The 11,792-nt window shown below is 53.6% G+C and overlaps 1 protein-coding gene and 1 pseudogene across 1 annotated transcript in view; both read right to left on the bottom strand.

Annotated features, from left to right (window-relative positions):
• Positions 1-4,400, bottom strand: part of LOC123136309 (disease resistance protein RGA5) — an 11,754-nt gene extending 7,354 nt beyond the window's left edge. Inside the window, exons 1-2 of the mRNA XM_044555661.1 lie at positions 3,983-4,400; positions 3,491-3,883 (exon numbers count right to left, since the gene is read on the bottom strand). Of these exons, the coding sequence (XP_044411596.1) occupies positions 3,491-3,883; positions 3,983-4,389 (800 nt within the window). The 5' untranslated portion in view covers positions 4,390-4,400. The remainder of the gene's footprint in view (positions 1-3,490; positions 3,884-3,982) is intronic.
• Positions 4,401-4,890: 490 nt separating this feature from the next.
• On the bottom strand, positions 4,891-9,120 carry LOC123136308 (disease resistance protein RGA5-like; annotated as a pseudogene).
• Between the last annotated feature and the right edge of the window lie 2,672 nt (positions 9,121-11,792).

Consider the following 11,792-nt stretch of genomic DNA (forward strand, 5'->3'; position numbering starts at 1 on the left):
GCAGGAGACGGCGACCCACCCTCAGGGGCCGCCGGTTGGGTCGACAGGAGCCACCTCCGGAGCCGGGGGAGAGACGGGGGAGCGCGGAGAGGAGGTCGGGCAGACCACTAGGCCGACACTGGAGATGTCGCTCCCCTCGGACGATGACCCATCAGGGATCGGGGGGTCATCAGCGGAGGGGCCTGGGGCGGCCTGGCGGCCCTTGCCCCCCGGAGCCGGAGGGGGGGGGCGAGGGAGGAGGAGAGCGGGAGTCCTCGGACTCCCCCTCCTCGTCAGAGCGGTGGGAGCGCGAGTGGTGACGGCCGTGGTAGTCTCCGCCGGCCCCCCGGAAGTCGTCTGGGGGACCGACGTCGAGGGAGCGGGGGCGCCCAACGTGGTTGGGCGGCTCGGGGGCGATCCTGAGGTCGAAGCCCTGGTCGTTGAAGAAGACCCGGACCGAGGTGTGCAGCCTGGTGGAGTCGAGACACTTGACCTTGACCCTGACCTCCTCGTCCTTGCGCAGTGAGAGCTCATCAACCACCACCACCTTGCCCAAGAGGCGAGACATCTGGCGGATGACAAGCTCTGACCGCGCGATGTCAGGGAGACCGGAGATGAGGATCCAAGCGGTGTCGAGGACGGCCACGGCCTGGGCGTCGAGAACAGGCTCGGAGATCTCAACCACCAGCTGGTTGAGGGCGAGGGTGATCCGGCCACTACGCGTGCCGTAGCCGTAGCTGACGGAGTCGGGGAAGACGACGGAGAAGATGTGGCTGGCGGTGGGGGTAACCACCCAGTCCCACTGACAACGGTAGAGGTGGTTGAGCTCGGCCTCGATCATCTCCGGGGAGGCCACCCCGTCAACGACCGTGACGATCGCCTGAAGGGAGGGCGAAGGCGGAGGGGCATCCGGGACCTCAAGGTGGAAGAAGCCCAACCCCTCGATGCCGTGGCCATACATCATGAGCTCGGACACCACCGGTCTGTCCGGACACAGAATGGCGGGGTGGCCCGGATCCTTGCAGAGGTAGCAGCACTGGGGGTTGACACAGGCAACCTGGGAGTGCCCCCTCACCCCACAGTTGAAGCAAGGGGGGCGAGGAAGACCGGAGACGGGGCCCGGAGCGGAGGGAGCCCCCGGACCCGAGGATGGAGGGATGGTCGGAGTGGGTCGGGCACCCCGACGCTTCTTCTTCTTGGCGGGGCCAGGGCGGCCGCGGGCGGGAGTGCCCCCAGAGGTCGGACCCGGGGCCGAGGACCCCGAGGCAGCGTGAGGCGGGACGTAGCGGCGGGTGTCCGGAGTGGGGAGGATGCCATCACGAACCGGACGGGCGGGGGAGGGGGACCGGTCCCTATGACGGGAGGGCGAGGGGGAGCGCCGGCGGCGCCAGTTGCCCGACGACTCTCGGGGCGAGCGTGACCGGGCCCGGTCATCCCGACGGGAGGGGGAGCGGCGGCTGTCCCGGAGCTCCCGGAGCTCGCGCCGGAGCTCCTCCTCCCGTCGGAGGGAGTCGGGGGAGGGCCGGGACGAGTCGCGGGAATCACCCCCCCGCCTTGCGCTTCGCCCGGGGAGCCAGGTCCTCCTGGTCGCGCGGCATGGCGAGCCGCAACCGGGCGGGAGGGGGCAGGGCGAGGCGGGCTACCGGCGTCAGAGAAGCCGCCGGACGGCCAGACGAGGAGGGAGGCGCGGCGAGAGGTGGATGCGGGGCGAGGGCGGGAGCAGAAGGGGGCGGGGGATCGGGGCGAGACGAGCCCGAAGCAGGGGAGGCGGCGCGCGAGGGATGGGCGAGGGAGAGGCTTCGAGGGAGCCAGAAGGCGCTGGCCGGCACCTCCCTGGGCCTTACTAATCTTAGAAACGTCTGAACGAAAAAGACGTCATGTTTGTACTATACAATAAAAGAAAGTGATGTGAGCCCATAGGTTTATGTACCCATACAAGTACCATTTTTCTTGGATCCAACTAATCTTAGCCATCGATCAATCTCTAATTAATATCTGATGGCCCATAATTTTTGTTGTAACTCTCTAATTCATCTTCAATTACACACTCAATGGAGAAATAAGAGCAAATTAAGCGTCAATTTTCTCCCTTTCGTACCCCCATCTAGAGTTTGCATATCTTCTCGGCCTGGTAGATCATGCCATTCTTCTTCTGGTGGCACCTTTTTTATTTTATGGATTTTCTATTTCACTTTCTACTGACTTATAATTCCACATCAATCAAATTTTCTTGAAAAAAAATCCTCTTTCTCTCCCATGTTCGGTTTCGACAAGCCAGAGCAGGAGCCCATGACAGCATGGGGGCGTCGAGCATGGGCGGAACGGGATTCAAGGCATTGGGAGTGTCAGAACTATGTGTGCATGTTGCCCAGTCAAGAAATACTCCTTGCAAAGAGAGCCTTGGCTCAGTGGTTGGGCATGCGGTTATGCATCCTAATGACCTGAGTTCAATTCCTAGAATTGACAGGTGATGCACATGGTTTTTCTCCCAATTATTGAGGATCAAGCTTGGTGTGTGGTGGAACCACTTATCAAGAAATATCTTGGTACTCATTTAAAAAATTATGAGGACCATGTTTATCTTGATACTCATACTAAAATGGATGTATGCATCCTTAGTTGGTGCAGAGACCAGGAAATGAAAATCTCTCCCAGTTTTAGAGCATGTTCAGTACAGGCCAGATTGATCAAACCGTAGGGGAGAGTCGTGCACGAAGCCCCTCCTGCTCCCGACCCCCTCCCGCCACCACCCCTGGGCGGCGCCAGCCCCACAACCCACAGCGAAAGATCCTGCCGCCGCTGCCGCCGGTATTGGCCATGGTGGCGGCGGCACCCGGTGCCAAGGCGCCGAGGCAGGAGGAGGAGGCTGGGGCACCTCGGGCTGGGTGCTTCGCGTCACGGCCAGAGCGGCTCCCTGGTCGTGCGGCGGCAACCGACGACCCCATGGCTGGTGTTGCTGGCGATGGTGGGCATGACGGCGGCCGCGGATCTGGATCCCACCTAGATCCGTCAATTTTTCACGTGGATGGTCGGCGGCGTGATGTGGGCTCGAGTGAAGGGATGGAGGATCTCCGCCGGAGTACCGGCGGCGGCATACGTCTTTATGGCAAAGTGGATAGGAGTAGGAGTAGCGACAGGTGTTGCCAAGATGGTGGCTTCAGCCTTATGATGTACTCCCTCCATCCCAAAATAAGTGTCTCAACTCTAGTACAACTTTGTGCTACGAACTTACTCCCTCTGTAAACTAATATAAGAGCGTTTAGATCACTACTTTAGTGATCTAAACGCTCTTATATTAGTTTGCAGAGGGAGTACTAGAGTTGAGACACTTATTTTGGGATAGAGGAAGTATTACTTTTTAAGGTTTTTGTGAATAATTAATAAAATGGTTGCATGCATCGTTCAGATGCAAGGCCGGAGGTATATCCTCCTTTTCTAAAAAAAGAAACACTCCTCTGAACCTCTATAACTACTCAAGTGCACAGTGTCAACTCAGAACAAAAATAAGTACCTCTTATGTGTGAGATATTCTCTAAGACGACCAATGATGTCTTGCACCTCGTGAGCGTGAGTTAACTCCTCTTTCATCCCAAGCTTCAATAGGAGACCACCGAGGAGGCTTGACATATCAGGTCTTTGAGAAACTGATAAAAATATTGTACAGCTGAATTGCCCTCCGATCATATCATATACTTGTTTGGCAAGTGTAGTTTTACCAAGACCTCCAAATCCAACAATAGCCACTACCTTGACTTTTTCCTGAGTATCTGCCAACCAACTCACAAGCTCTTTCTTTGGGCCATCAATACCCACAAGCCCCGCTTCCTGCTTGTAGATCGCCAACATCCGAGTATCGATGGGAACGACACGAGTGGTAGAATTGGCACAATCATCAATCTTGTACCTTTGCATCGGAACAAGAAAAACTGGATATTTATTGGTTTCATGTGCATAAAATTGTGAGCAAGGAGCTCCTATATTAAAAAAGCAGCCATATTTGTACCTCATGCGTCGTTCATTTGCTTGCAAAGCAAGGGCCTTGAGCTCTTCCATCCGATCAGCGATACGATGACGCTTCCGCAGCGTCTTAAGACGTTTAGCCGTCTTCTTTATAAAGCCCATCTTGGCATCAGCACCTCCAAGGTCTCGCATGAAGTCATCGATGCAATTCTCCATGTCGTACGACATCTCCCTGACATGGTCTCTCCAGTTCTTTGCCAAGGGGTCCAGTTCGTCCATGAGCTCAAGCTTCTCAAGGAGGGCTTTCATGGTGCTGAGCTCATCCTTGAGGAACGAGGCCTGTTTCCTCACCCCTGTTAGCTTCTTGTACTCGTCACCCATCAGCGCGGCGAGCTTGCCGATGAGGGGGTTCATCGCCCCCATGGTGGCGCTGACCACCGGTGCAGACATCTCAATACGGAGGCTCCTTCCGGTGTTGCTCAGCCTCAGCAGCCCACTCGCGTGCTGCAAGTGAGCGTGACGGCGATTCGAAGGGAGGAACTGCAGTGGTGACGGAGAAGTCCAACAGGTGAGCCGGAGTGCCGGAGCTCAAGAGGTGGATGGCTGTGGCCTATCCGCGGGCTGGGGTGGAATAGGTGGTGGCGTGGTGGTGCAGCGGGATATGATGAGGATGCGGTTGTAGGCCAGCGGGATATGAGGAGCCCGGGCAAATAGCAGCGTGGGGAGTAACGCGTTGGAAAATTCAGCGTGGAAAAACGTACACGGAGATTGCAAGGCTGTGAATCCATTATGCTATTTCAACGAAGCTGATGCCTGGTCACTCTCAGAAAGCAGCCAAGAAGACGATTCCCGGAAGCTACTGGTACTGGAGAAGGAAGTTGATCTTATAGGTAGATATCGCCACTGTCGTTTTCCGCCTTCAATTCCCGGACAACGACAGCCGGAGACGAACCGAGCAAGGAGGTCGCCACCGGCAATTCCAGGAAGCTTCCCTCAAAGACTCAAACAAAGGGGAGTTGATCTTACAGATTAACATCACCATTATCATCTGGAAGGACAACAACAGCCGGAGACAGACCGGTTGAGTGAGGCGGTCGCCGTCGCTGACGACCGATTCCTAGCTGCTCTCGTTCTCCAATGCTTCAATCCGATGGTCCATGCTCCCTGCTGTCATAGGATTGCAAGCATTTGAGTGGTTTGAACAAAGATTTTGTGCTACTGATGTCGTGCTTCGCATTTTGGAATGGTGCGTATATAGATCATTATTAAGCTTTTCCGCTTATAAAGTAGAACCCCAAAACCACCACCTCCTGCACCTGTTTTATCTCTCTTCAGAATGTTGAGGTTAACATATTTTGAATCGGTTCTGATTTCTGAATTAGAATCACATACAAAGTTAGTCATATTTCAAGGATCATGGGTTTCTGTGCACTCTGATTATAATGACACAGAAGATTAACCAAATAAGGACGCCGAATATGATTCCTCAAACATCATTGATCAGGAATGACGCAGCTATTACAGGTTTTAACCAAGTGATCACTTGCATTCACAACATAATATAGAGATTAAATGTATGCATTCAGGTCATGCAGGAACTGTACTCGGGCAGTCAAGATTCAGACACAGCCAAATATACAGACCATTTTTATTTTTATTTTCATTTTCGCGGGTGAAATATACAGACTCTGACATGATAAATGGCATGGTATCATGAGCAGTAAACTTACAGAGCTCGTATACAGCAAATACAATGAATAATGAATAAAAACAAGTAAACTGGAGAACGGCTGATTTAAGTTGCAGAAAAGGCCAATCATAATACTAGTAGATTGTAACAGGAGGGCATCTTGGGTGCACCTGTGCGGCGGTTCCTGAAGGCGGACTCGACATCACGATCGTCATGGATGGATGACATGTTATCTACATGGATTTGCTCGAGGGATAAGAGGTGCACCATGCCCACTGGCATAGCACTGCCACCACCCCACCTATCATGTACTCCTAGAACGAGCCTTCGAAGCTTGGGCATAGCCCCTGCCTCAAACCCCATGCATGCCGTTGCATCATCATCACGAGACCTGAGAGCAAGACACTCCAGAACTGGGAATGACCGAATGATCCTGTACAGATTATGACAGCACTGTCTTGAGGAATACACAACACCTTGAGACTGAGATACACGAGGGACGGCAGCTGCCCAAGAACATGAACACCGTCAGTCTGCAACCGCTCAACACACAGAGACAGTCTATGGAGGCAATGAAGATCACCAATCCATTTTGGAACCTTGTAGAATGGCCATCCTCCCAGACGTAGATTCTCCATACGGAGGGGAGGATCAGATATTGAGTCCAGTAGGTCGACATAATGTTGAAGATTGCAGGCAAGGTAGAGAAATTTGAGGTCACAAAGCTTTCTAATGGAGGAGAGCAAGGCTTCAACCCCTGCCTTCACCATATCAAACTTGTAGGACTTGGTGAGTGTCAGTTCCCTCAGATTAGTGAGCTCGCCGAGACCCTCAATATCATCCAATGAGCTCTTGCCCATGCAATAACAACGTAGAGTACGTAGCGATTTCATGTTCCCAATCCCATTTGGGAGTCCTGTATCACGCGGAAGAATGAAATGGGACAAGCGGTGCAACATGACTATATCTGACGGGATGTTTTGTGCCATTCGGCAATCTATATCAATTGTCTCCAAATGAACAGGCCCATGGATTTCAGTAGGAAGCTCTATGCTGCCTGATGCTGCTGAAACCTTCAAATACCTAAGTTGAAACAACTGGCCAGCGGCAGTGCGGTCGACTACCATCTCCCGGTAATCTGGAAAATCAAAGAGAAGCACACGTAGATACTTGAACTCCGAAAGAGGAGGTGTGTACTTGGACTCACCAAACCATGCAAATGATCGAATTTGTGTTAAGCTAGTAGCAATGGTCTCCGATGTTGCGCTACCAGCATTTAATTTCAGAGATAGTCGGCGGACCCTGTAGTTGCAGCCATCCCGTTGTGCCATGTTTTTATAGTCATATGCCACACGGATAAAATTATCTTCCCCACACTTGCTTAAGATCAGATCAAGCATCATATCATGAATACTACATGACAACACCTCACCACATATGGTATCTTCAGGCTGAATCATGCCCCTATTGATAAGCTCATGGAAGTAACTCTTCACAGCATCCTCCAGATTTGATCCATGTAAATTACTGACAAACCCTTCGGCCACCCATTGTCGGACCAGATCAACCTTGCTAATCTTACGGTCCTCTGGATACATGCCAAGGTACAGAAAACATGCACGGAGATAAAGAGGAAGATGCATGTAGCTCAGGTTTAATATACTCCTCATCTCTTCCAAGGTGGGCTTTGTGGCAAACTTGGCGCTCAGTGAATCCCTTATGCTCTCCCACTCACTCCTTGATCTTGCTTGACGACTAGCTAATAAGCTAGCAATAGTGATGATTGCAAGCGGTAATCCACCACACTTCTTCAAAATTTCAGCTGAAACTTCTTTAAATTGTGGTGGACAGCCATCTTCTGACCCAAATACTCTATTATAGAATAAACTTCTGGAGTCTTGCTCTTGGAGGGGATTCATTTGGTAAATGCACTCACGGTCATGGAGACACGCACGGAAAGCCACATCACCCAGTCGTGTGGTTACGATTACTCTACTTCCATTACCATCTTCAGGAAAGGCACAACTAATAATATTCCATGCCGACTGATCCCACAAGTCATCGACTACAATAAGGTACCTGTTGAAATTTTGTAGAATTCTGATTATAAGCTGCCTCTGGAAAAGTTTATGCTTATCAAAAAACTTCGCTATTAACTATTTGTGAGCTGAACATTTCATGGCCAATAAGTAACACAAGATTTGGCATTGTCCTAACAGAAATCTCCGCGTCATTAAAACAACTATTTAAATTTATGCCAAATGGTTTCAACTTCAGAAACTAGCTAGCCCGTAAAACTGCAGCCATGACAACCAGAATTAAATAAGTACCTCTTATGCGTGAGATGTTCTCTAAGACGGTCGATGATGTCTTGCACCTCACGAATGTGAGAAGACTCCTCCATTCCAAGCTTTAGTTGCAGGCCACATAGAAGGCTTGTCATATCAGGCCTTTGGGAAACTGAAACAAATGCCTTACGCTCAAATTGCCCACCAATCTTATTGTACACTTGCTTGGCAAGTGTAGTTTTACCCAAGCCGCCGAATCCAACAATAGATACTACCTTGAGTTTTTTCTCAGCATCAATCAACCAACTGACAAGCTCTTCTCTGGGGCCATCAATACCCACAAGGCCTGCCGCCTCCTTGTAGATTGCAGATATTCGGGGATCCACAGGCACAACACAGGAGCTATAATCAACACAATCGTCAATCTTGTACCTCATGCGTCGTTCATTTGCCTCCAGAGCAAGAGCCTTGAGCTCCTCCATCTGCCCAGCAATGCGATGACGCTCACGCAACGTCTTGAGCCGTTGAGCTGTTTTCTTGATGAGGCCAGCCTTAGCATCGGCACCCCCAAATTGGCGCATGAAGTCGTCAATACAATTCTCCATGTCGTAGGACATCTCTCTGACATGATCTCTCCAGTTCTTGGCCAGCGGATCGAGTACATCCATGAGCTCCAGCTTCTCGAGGGCAGCTCTCATGGCGCCGAGCTCACGCATGAGGAACGACGCCTGCTTCCTCACCCCCTTGAGCTTCCTGTACTCGTCCCCCATCAGCGTGGCGAGCTTGCTGAGGAGCGGGTTCATTACCCCCATCGTCGCGCTCACTGTTGGCGCTGACGTCATCTCGACCCGAGCCTCCTGTCCGTGTTGTCTGGCCCAGCAGCTACGCGTGCTGCAAGTGAGCGAAGTCCGTGTTGTCCGTGTTGTAGAGGACGGCGACTTGCCGGAGCAGCCGGCGGCGAAGTCGAGCGGCCAGTTGAGGCGGAGCTCAGGAGGTGGAGACTGGAGACGGTGGCTGGTCGTGGTGCCGGGAGGCCGGGCGCCGTGGTTGGGAACCGGGAGGTGGATGGCCGCACCGGATCGATCTGCGGCCGGAGGTGGGCTACGGGGATGTGCGGCGGCGGTTGCCGTCGGTGATGGCGGGGGGGAGAGTAGTACTGGAACAGCAGCGGGATGCGATTTGGGGGAGAAGGATAAAGTCAGAGACGCGTCTGGATATGCAGTGGGAAAAAATGGCAGGTTGTGATTTGCGGGCTGAAAAAAAAATGAAATGCTCTGTGATTTTTTTTTTTTTTGCGGGGGGAAATGCTCTGTGATTAACATCATCCTGACTTCAAAACATGAAGATTCACAACTTTCACTTGTTTTTGTAGTTAGATTAGATTAGAAGGAGAAAAGTCTGTTGAGTTGTCACGTTATGCATGTACTATTGTGATGTATATCTGATTATTGTTGTAACTAGGAGTCCTAGTCTTCAGGGAGTTTCCTGGTCTAGCGCCTCATCATGTAATCGTGCCCTGCATGTAGGGTTGTTTCCTTGTATATGTAACCGGTTGCCGATGGCATTGTAAACACAACAAGATCCATATTCCAGTTTGGTTATCAGAGCCATGTCTTCGCCTCCCTCTCCCACGCGCGCGGCCGAAGCGGATCAGGCCGCTGCTGCTGATGCTGCCGCTGCGGCCCTTGCCGCCGGCAACCCCATCGATGCCTCCAACTCCACTGCCCCACGCCCTCGCGCCCCCGCTACTGATGAGAGTTCAGGCTCCGGTGATCTCACCCTCACTGCCGTTCCACCTACCTCTGGGCCTCCAGCTTCCTCCTCGGCCCCTCCTCCACCTCTCCCGGCCAGTCTCGCCGGCATCCTCGACTTCAAGCTCACTCTCGACGGCGCCAACTTCACCCGTTGGCGCAACTACATCCATCTGATGCTGACTCGTCACCATGCCGAGGACCACATCCGTGACGTCTCCGCACGCCGCATGGCTGACCCGGCATGGCGCGCCGACGACACCACCGTCGTCCTGTGGTTTTTCACCACCATCGAGGGGGATCTCCTCGACATCGTCGCCCCCGCCGGCTCCACCGCCTTCACCATCTGGACTCGGCTCCATGAATACTTCCTCGCCAACGAAGCCGAGCATGCGATGCACCTCGGCCAGGAGTTCCGCGCGTGCGTGCGCGGTGACCTCACCGTCAACGACTACTGCCGCCGACTGCAAGGTATTGCTGCCGCCCTCGCCGACGTCCGTGAGCCGGTCATGGATCGCACCCTGACCCTGCAGATGCTCGATGGGCTCGGGCCGAAGTTCGCCATGCAGGCGGCGATCATCCAGTCCATTGTGTCGCTGCCCACCTTCAGCCAGGCGCGGTCTCGTCTTGTCCTCGCTGAGCTCTCCATCGACAAGCGCGTCCGCATTGAGGGCGCTCAGGTCCTGGCCGTGCAGAATGACGAGCGCGGCGGCGACCGCGACGCTCCCGGTGGCGGCGGGCGCGGTGGCCAACTTGGCGCCGGCCGAAACCAGCGCGGCGGCCGCGGACGTGGACGCGGCCGTGGGCGCGGCGATGGTCCCGCCGGCCGCGGCGGTGGCGCCCAGCCGTGGCTGGGGTACTTCGCGCCGATGGGGCTGCCCTTCCCTCCGCCGCGCTCGCCCTGGATTCCTCCGAACTCTGCCGGCGTCCTCGGCCCCCGTCCAGGCGTTCCGCACCAGGCGTACCCGCTACTGCTGAGTCACGCGCCGGCGCCACCAGCGCCCTCTGGTCATGCAGCCTATGGCGCTGCTCCACCAGGCTGGGACGCGGCAGCCATGTACCACGCCGCCCCCAGCTACGGCTCCGCCTTCCCCGCCCACGCCGAATGGATCATGGACACAGGCGCCGCCTCCCATGTCACTGGGGACCCAGGTACCTTGACCTCTTGTCATTCCCTTTCAGCTCCTATACTCGTCACATTATTGTTGGCAATGGCACTCGCCTTCCTGTCCTTGCGATCGGTAGCACACACCTCCCTCCCAAACCTTTTATTTACGCCATATTCTACTCTCTCCTAACATTGTTCGCAACCTTATATCTGTTCGTCAGTTTACCCGTGAAAATTTATGCTCTGTGGAATTTGACCCCCTTGGTTTCTCCATGAAGGACCTAGCCACCAAGGCGCTGCTCCTGAGGGTCAACAGTGACGGTGATCTCTATCCCTTCTCCGGCAATAAAGGCGCTACCACCTCCACCGCCCTCACTATCTCCGTATCTGATTTATGGCATAGGCGGCTTGGGCACCCTAGCTCCTCCTCGTTTTCTCGTTTTTCCCTAGATTTCCTTTCTGCTTGTAATAAGAATGATCGCTCCACGCACTTGTGTGATGCATGTCAGTTGGGCAAACATACTCGACCACCTTTTCCGCATCTACCTCTTATACTTGTGCACCGTTTCATTTAATTCATTGCGATTTATGAACATCCCCCATTGTTAGTCATTCGGGCTACAAGTACTATCTCGTGATTGTGGATGATTATACGCATTACTCATGGACTTTTCCTCTCCGTGCCAAATCTGACACATGCAACACGCTTCTTCGTTTCTTCAAATTTATTTTCACTCAGTTTGGCGTGCTTGTTCGGTGTGTGCAGTGTGACAATGGTGGCGAATTCCTCACCACGTCTCTCCGCGACTACTTCTCCTCCAACGGCGTTGCTTTTCGTCTCACCTGCCCTCACACCTCTCCACAAAATGGGAAGGCCGAACGCCACATACGCACCACAAACGACGTTGTTCGAACCTTGCTCATCCAAGCCGCCCTCCCTCCTCCCTTTTGGGTTGAGGCTCTCCATACCGCCACCACACTCCTCAACATTCGTCCCTCGCGTGCCATTCATCACT

This window comes from Triticum aestivum, chromosome 6B (genome assembly GCF_018294505.1).
Source record: "Triticum aestivum cultivar Chinese Spring chromosome 6B, IWGSC CS RefSeq v2.1, whole genome shotgun sequence".
NCBI lineage: Eukaryota > Viridiplantae > Streptophyta > Magnoliopsida > Poales > Poaceae > Triticum > Triticum aestivum.